The 8,164-nt window shown below is 36.0% G+C and overlaps 1 protein-coding gene across 1 annotated transcript; it reads right to left on the bottom strand.

The window, feature by feature from the left end:
- Positions 1 to 3,376: 3,376 nt before the first annotated feature.
- On the bottom strand, positions 3,377 to 4,378 carry LOC131684974 (NADH-ubiquinone oxidoreductase subunit 8). The gene is made up of 3 exons (XM_058968282.1): positions 4,218 to 4,378; positions 3,723 to 4,153; positions 3,377 to 3,667 (listed from the first exon to the last, which is right to left on the bottom strand). The coding sequence occupies exons 1-3, from the start codon at positions 4,252 to 4,254 to the stop codon at positions 3,506 to 3,508; spliced, it is 630 nt and encodes a 209-aa protein (XP_058824265.1). The 5' UTR covers positions 4,255 to 4,378; the 3' UTR covers positions 3,377 to 3,505.
- Between the last annotated feature and the right edge of the window lie 3,786 nt (positions 4,379 to 8,164).

The following is an 8,164-nucleotide window of genomic DNA, read 5'->3' as shown; positions in this document are numbered from 1 at the left end:
AGAGCGAGGCGGTGCAGGTGTCAGCATTTTGTTGTATACCGGTTGCAGTTGAAAATCGAAATATTGAACTTGCACCTTTCGTTTTTTTTTTCCTATTTTCAGCGTGAGCCAATAACAATAATCTTGTGTATATTGTAGAAAATCAACTAGCCCATCATGTACACTAGCTGCACCCGTTGAAAAAAAAACGAAAAGCGCGAGCTCACTGTTTCGAATTTAAACTGCAATCAGAATATTTGAATTTAATTTTTTTTGTGATGTAATTTTTTGCCAATTTTGTTTATGACAAAAAGCGGTCTATACGACATATTAGAATAGAATGAATTTTTAAAATTGTCCCCTATAATGATTTCTCGACAAACATATCTCGACAAACATATGATTACGGCCTAAAAGCCAACTGTCAAAATCCACTTTGAATGGAAATTCCAGACAAACCGTTACTAGTCGAACACAGTTCGCAACAGTTTATGAAAGAGAAAACTTTTCTCTTTCGTTTACTACCAACATCAGTGATTGGCGTGTAACGGTTTGTCCGAAATTTCCATTCAAAGTGGATTGTGACAGTTGGCGTTTAGGCCGTAATCATATGTTTGTCGAGATATGATTACGGCTTAAAAGCCAACTGTCAAAATTCTCTTTGAAAGGAAATTGCGGACAAACCGTTACTGGCTAAACACAGTTCATAGCAGTTTCGAGTAACGGTTTGTCCGGAATTTGCTTTCAAAGAAAATTTTGACAGTTGGCTTTTAAGCCGTAATCATACGTTTGTCGAGATTTGTAGAAAGTTCATTTACATAATTGAGGAATATATGCAACAATTCGCTGACTGTAGCGCAATTAAAACAGCAGAAATACACCAAGATGGGACCGGACCAACGTCGTTGACTAGGTTATGTGTAAGAATATATTAAATTTTCAATTTTAATTATCGGTCTCACAGGTGACATGATACCATGCAAATCTACTGAAAACGGTTAACTACGAAACAGTTATGCATCTAGCGAAAAAAATTTAGGAATTATAAAGTGTTATGATAAAAATAAAATATTTTCAAACTGGAAGAAAAAGCTACCTTACATTTAACTTCAATCCAAACTTTAAAAATAGTTCCGAAAAGAACATTTCTAATTGTACATACATTCAAAATCAATAAAAATATGTTTATATTCGGAAGACGGATATCACCCTTTTTCTTGTATATACGAAGAATGCGAGATTCGTTCGAAAGCGATTCGAACAAATAGTGAGGCCATTTGGTCGGTATTAAGTCAGACCGGACTAGGTCGCAAAACATCAAAATATGAGATAATGATATCGCTGGATAAAGAATTTCTTAAGCTACGCTCGACTTTCATCAGATTTAAAATATGTAGCAATAAACAAGAATAATGGCAAAAATTAATTTCCAATTATAATGCAAAGGATGCTGCAATTCAAACTTTAAACTCGTTTTTCTCGAAATCAATATATTGTCACTCAGTCCGGTCTGACTTAACACCGACCATTTGATTATGGAGCTAAATTGGAGTAAACCCCCGAATTTATACTACAGGTGCACTGCATATAGCTACTAAAAATTCTACAACAAAAATTAAGACGACAACAACTAATATTCCAAAATTTTGTAAATGCTCATGTTCAAAAGAAGGCCAAATTTTACAGAAGATAAATGACTTTTCGCACGATAAATTTGACATGGAGTGGCTTTGATTTTATTGATTTTTCGTGTATTTGTTGATTTTAGGAAATGATGTACAAGGCTTATGAACATTTCACGAGACACAGAATACGATTTAGCATCAAAAGGCTGAAAATCAAAAGGCCGAAAACTTAAAAGGCGAAAACTCAAAAAGCTGAAAACCCAAAAGGCCGAATCTCATAAGGCAAACTTTTTTTTATTATTCGATTATTTCACATTGTGTTCTTCCTGATTGATTAATCGCCTCATGTTTGGGTAAATCGAGCAATCGGGCGAATCGCACGTTTACGTACGAAACATTTCCAATACAAAAGAAGGATTAATACTCTAAAAATCCACCAAACCCTTTGTTAAATTGTACATTCATTGCGATTTTAATTCAGATTCAAAGAATGCTCGAAAGAAGGAATCATCCCCTATGTTTGAGTAAACCGGGCAGCCGAAGTGATCACAAGTGTGCGTGCAAGAGTTATTTGGCATACAGATTCAAAGAACTGCTCATATTTGAAAGAAGGAATCAATCCCTATGTTCGAGTAAACCGGGAATACGAACAGTTATGCAGTTGTAAGCAGCTGGCATGTAGCACAAATGTTTGAGCATAACGGCAACTACCTAAATATTTAAATAACTTTAAATGAGTTTGTTTACCAATAGTACTAATATTGTACTTGAACCAAAATTAATTAGATTATTCTTCGTTATTAAATAATAAAAAACATTTACGCCACATCGCTTCAAGTCGCGTGCTATCTAACATCGTTGTCGCTCCGTCGGACTTAAACTAATTTATAGCCCCTGTGTTTGAGTAAACCGGGCAAACGAGTGGATCACAGGTTTGCATGCGAGGGGCCGCCGCTTCGGATCCTTGGTCTCGGTTATGCGGCAAAGCCGCATTACGCTGGCTTCACCCCAAGTGCTAGAGCAGTGTAACAACCGATGGTTGAATAGATGTAAGATCATTCAATAAATCATCGTTTGAAAAACATAGCGAAATTCACAAATGATGAAGTATATAATTCGAAAGAACAGCTCATGATATAAAGAAAGATAATAAGGATAATTTTAATTATTGAAACGCTGTATGGAAAACCAAAACTACTGGGGTGGGCGTAGCGTAGTTGGTAAATCGATTGCCTTGTACGCAGCGCACCTCAGTTCGAGTCCCGCTATAAATTTTTCACAAGAGATTTTTCTAACCCGAAGAGGCGAATGACCTTATGGTTAAAACCTCTATAATTGAAATAAAAAAAACCAAAACTCACGTCTGGTGGATTGCAATTTTACACTATACTATACTAAAACGTAAGTCATAGCCAAGAATCCATAATTGCAAAAATGAACAAGCACAAAAATGAAACTCAAAAGAACTGCTCATATTTAAAAGAAGGCAAAATCAGTTATAAAATGTATTCACTCGAAATATAATCAATATCAGGTAACTGATAATAACACATTATTATCATTGCTTTGTTTGTTTCGTCCTGTAAAAAGTTTGCCTTTTGAAATTCCGCCTTCCAGAAAGTTTGCCTTTTGAAAGTCCACCTTTTGATTTTTCAGCCTTTTGAATTCGGCCTTATGTAATTTCGGCCTTATGATTTTCAGCCTTACGGCCTCGACCCCAGAATACATCTAATTATCAAGCTATATTGTATTAGTCAACAAACAAATTCACATTTTCATTTGAACAAGTTATTGGATTTATTTCCATTATTTATCAATTATCCATTTAATTAGTATTTTTGCTAAACAATTTTCTGAGCACCGCAGTGCACATCCGATTGACTTCACCGACAGAACACCGCTCAACGGTACAAGTAATCGGCGTTAATATTGGATGCAATCTCGGACTCCCACTTGTCACCATTGCTGAGCAGCTTTTCCTTGTTGTACAGCAGCTCCTCGTGCGTTTCGGTCGAAAACTCAAAGTTAGGACCTTCAACGATGGCATCCACCGGACAGGCTTCCTGAAACGTAATATACATATATACAAGAATCCATCCATAACCATTATCCACTTACCTGACAAAAACCACAGTAGATACACTTGGTCATGTCGATATCGTAACGAGTAGTTCTCCGACTACCGTCGGCCCGTTCTTCCGCTTCGATCGTGATGGCCTGAGCCGGACAAATGGCCTCGCACAATTTGCAAGCAATGCACCGTTCCTCGCCGCTGGGGTAGCGACGAAGAGCGTGCTCCCCGCGAAACCGGGGACTCAAGGGACCCTTCTCGAACGGGTAATTGATGGTAGCCGGTTCCTTAAAAATGTGGGCCAACGTTACGGCGGCTCCACGGAACAACTCGGTCCAGAAAATAGTTTGGGCTGCACGGTCCGTAATGTCAGCCATGTCCATGCTGCCATCAGTTTTATTTACATAATAGTATTGCTCCGGTTTGATTGAAGTACTGTACTGACGATACGTTACGGCCGGACGTAAAATTCGATTGCCTAGAAGGAACGTCGCAGTTGATTACCACTAGTTATTTAAGGCTTTATATAATTCACTACTTACTTTGTTTGGCCAGGGAGAAGATTCTAACAGTCGACATCCTCGGTTGAGAATATGCAAGGAAAAAATAGGCGGTCAGTGTTCCTCAAGTTTTCCGTACAAAAGTCGAGAAAAATACGGAAAGATTGGTCAAAATGTTTTTGACATCTATCTTTTTGTTGTTACGTAAGATTGGTAGCATTTTGACATGATGCATGCCATAAAAATAGAGCTGGGTAGGTATCGTGTTGGTAGCATTGTTCCAATGTCCTGCATTTAATGGGTGAGGAAGAACGTCCAATAAAATTTGGACATTTTTAGAGCTTTTATTCAAAACGACATATCTCGACAAACATATGATTACGGCCTAAAAGCCAACTGTCAAAATCCACTTTGAATGGAACTTCCAGACAAACCGTTACTAGTCGAACACAATTCACAACAGTTTATGAAAGAGAAAACTTTTCTCTTTCATTTACTACCAACATCAGTGATTGGCGTGTAACGGTTTGTCCGGAATTTCCATTCAAAGTGGATTTTGACAGTTGGCTTTTAGGCCGTAATCATATGTTTGTCGAGATATTGTCTATCTCGAGATAATCTAGCATTCAGTCGAGTTCTTGCTATATGGGATACACACGAGTGCGATCGAAACAAAAACAAACGTCAAAACGTTTTCTCACTCGCACTGCTGCAAACTAGGTGGGCGCGTAACTCAACGCACGGCCTGGTGGCGCATGGCTGAAAAGTCGCAATGTGGATTTAAGAAAAGATTCGCAATTTCTTTGTTTACGTTCTCTTTCGATTTTAACGGCGTCACTACCCGGATAGAATTTTACAATAGCATTTACCCTACAAACAATCATAAAACAATAAATATTTTAGTTATTACTGTTTCAACATTGTTCGATGCCAAGTTCTCACAGTAGATTTACAATAAAATTTCATGTACCAATGAATTTCACTGTACAGCAAAAAACTGATACAGTGCATTCACATTAAGTTTTACTGTTTTCGGGAAAAAAATTGATTTTATTAATATTAAGATACATAACCACCCCCCTTTTTCACTGTAAAAGTCTATTTTACATTGAAATTTACTGTAAAAACGTTAAAGTTTATTGTTTTTGTATTGTAGCATAACACTAAAACTTACTGTAAATTATTGTAAAATTACTGTACTGTCACAGTGAAAATGGTTTTGTTACTGTACATTTCTATTCGGGTACAGCACTTTTCACTTATTTGACAGTACAGATCGAAAGACGGTGGTTTTGACTACAGACGGTTTATTAGGCTTCCTCTTGCACTTCCCCTCTCAAAACCCCTCATGCTCGTTTTGCTGCACTTTTTGACAGTCCGTTTGGCTGCAATTTTTGACACTTCGCTAGTCTGTGTATAAAATTAGCTCGCCTAAATTATTTATAATAGTGTTGAAATGCACTATGTCGCCGTAAAACTTATTGCAGAGACGTACAATACCGATTGCATGTCGTTTCCCGGAATACCATTTCCCGGAACGTACTTTTTCTTGGCAGTTTATTATTGAAATCTAAAATACTTTGAGAACAATTGCATTTAGAACTATGTTGCTACACAAATATTTGTTTGGTTCCCTTCACAGTTTGTCTTTGTTCGCTGATCATGTTAATGAATTTGAAAAACTAATTCTCATGCATATGTAATTTTATATGAAATCATTATCAATCAATCGAAGGTCCAGAAAATAGCTTATGCTAAAAAGAAGGCGTTATCAAAGAAGGTCGTAATTTAATTTTAAATTAATAGCATTTCAAAAATATGCTACGAAAATGTTAAAGAAGGCAAATCCATTTCATTGTATTTATTGTATTTAAATCAATGAAATTCTAAAATTATTTCCATTGATTTGTTATTGTTCCAAAGAAGGCTAATTCACATAGAAAATTTTAATACAAAGTTAAATTTAAAATAACTGAAGGCGTTTTCAATGCACTGTTACTGTAAACAAATATTAGTGAGAATAAAAATCAATAAAAGTCCAAGATTATTTTCAGAGAAACTATAGATTAAAATAACATTCTACACAAAATTTCAAAGAAGAATGCATATTTATAAGAAGGCAGCATCTTAAACAAATACATTCACAATCTATAAAATTTCAAAGGTTCCAGGAATATTTCTGACTAAATTTTAGGAAATGTTCATATTTTTTCATTACATTTTACCTAATTTTTTATAAAAATCAATCAACGTATTCAGGGCATTTTTAGAGTACTGTGATTGGTTATCATATAAATGTTGCCAACGTTGTGGAAAACACTGCCTTTTCAATTTCAAAGATGGACGCATTTCGAGGTGTTCTAAATTGACCGTTACGAATTTACACTATCTCCTGTAATGTTTGTAAGATAATTTCCGCGAAATGGTTTTTCCGGGAAATAATACATTCCAGGAAATAGTTTCCCGGGAAGTGGTATTCCGGGGAATGGTATTCCGGGAAATGACGCACAATCACAATACCGATTGGTCAGGATCCATCATGAAAATAATCCGACCGAAAAGCTATTTTCGATGTGTTTTCCTTCACCTATGACAGCTGGAGGAAACAAATAGTTAAACACACTAATACAGTTATGGATTGTCAAGTACACTATTGTTTATATTATCGGGTTTTTGTGCCATATTGAAATGTGAATGTATAAGATTAGTATTTCTTGTGAATATACACGGAAAAATAAAACAACCCGCAGAATAAGTTCTTTTAACTTAAATTTAGGTAGTTTTGAGTTTTGTGTCGCTTTCGCACTTATTAGTGTTGTCAAAAACAAAGAGAGAGATTCGACTCAGTCGAGGCCTTCCATGGAATAAGGTATTTTTGAGTTGTTTAAGGTATACTCAAAATTAGGTAGATTCAACTTAAATTTAGGCAAGGTTGAGTATAAATAACCTGTCAATGAGTTGGGTTTTTGCCGTGGTTAAAGGGAAACTACCTTCAACACGGTTTACCTAATTTTACCTTATTCCAAGATACCCCGAGATTGAGTCAAAAGAGCTCAACTTTTGGTAACACATAAGGTTGGTTTCAGGAGAAACAAAAATATGCATTAGCATACTTTCTCTTTCCGTCTCTTTTCTTCTGCTGTGATTTTTATGCATTTTCATGCATATACTTCTAGCACAGACTAACAGACATATCACTATAAGGGAATTCCCTAAAAAACATCGATCCGACAATTTTCCCAGAACACTAGCTCCACCTTTTATTCACGGTCCCAAACACTCATTTACTGCTAAGTTACCTCTCAGGTTTGGGAGAAATTTTTCACTAGTGATCTATCCCCCATATGCTTCTTCATATGACAGTGGCGCCATAATTTCAAATGTGGCCACAGTCCCAACTATAAATATATTTAAAATGACCGTTAAAGCGTGCGAAGCTTGGTTTTAAAGTGTTATGTCTGTTAATCTGTGCTTCTAGTAAGTGTTGTGTTCAATGAGTGGATAGACCGAATATGTCCAATGCATAAAATTTACAGCAGAAGAAACGAGAGGTAGATATAAAAGTATGCTATCGATGCATAAATAAAATTCTTCGTGTATGTGCCAGGAAATAATGTCTTAATTATACCGCTAATTGCAAAAATCTATGTTTAAATTAATAGACACTACATTTAGGTTTTTAGCAGGTCCGCAGATGCTAATTTCAAAAAAATTGTGGCCTCTGCAGAGGACAGATTATTCTGTGTAAATGGCAACTCTGCTCTAACGGCGTGCTGATACGTCAACACGCTCATTCATAAAAACTCAAATTTGAGTGGCCAGCCACTCAATTTCATAAAAAGTGCAAGTAGTCAAAAAACGAGTTTGCTTCGTTTACTCAGTTCTGAGTTTGGGATGAAAATATCAACATTGAGTAAATTTTACTCAGAAAGCAAATGCAAAAAATAATCAATTCGTATTTTAATATAGCAACAAAAAATCTCACCGGC

Source organism: Topomyia yanbarensis, chromosome 2 (assembly GCF_030247195.1).
Source record: "Topomyia yanbarensis strain Yona2022 chromosome 2, ASM3024719v1, whole genome shotgun sequence".
In the NCBI taxonomy this organism is placed as follows: domain Eukaryota; kingdom Metazoa; phylum Arthropoda; class Insecta; order Diptera; family Culicidae; genus Topomyia; species Topomyia yanbarensis.
The sequence above is the reverse complement of the archived record's forward strand: the minus strand, read 5'-3'. Positions and strand labels throughout refer to the sequence as shown.

Coding starts and splice junctions, on each gene's coding strand:
- LOC131684974 (XM_058968282.1), bottom strand. CDS start 4,254: ATGTCGACTGTTAGAATCTTCTCCCTGGCCAAACAAA. Junction 4,154..4,217: donor CTTCTCCCTGGCCAAACAAA/GTAAGTAGTGAA, acceptor CGTTCCTTCTAG/GCAATCGAATTTTACGTCCG. Junction 3,668..3,722: donor TCTACTGTGGTTTTTGTCAG/GTAAGTGGATAA, acceptor ATTACGTTTCAG/GAAGCCTGTCCGGTGGATGC.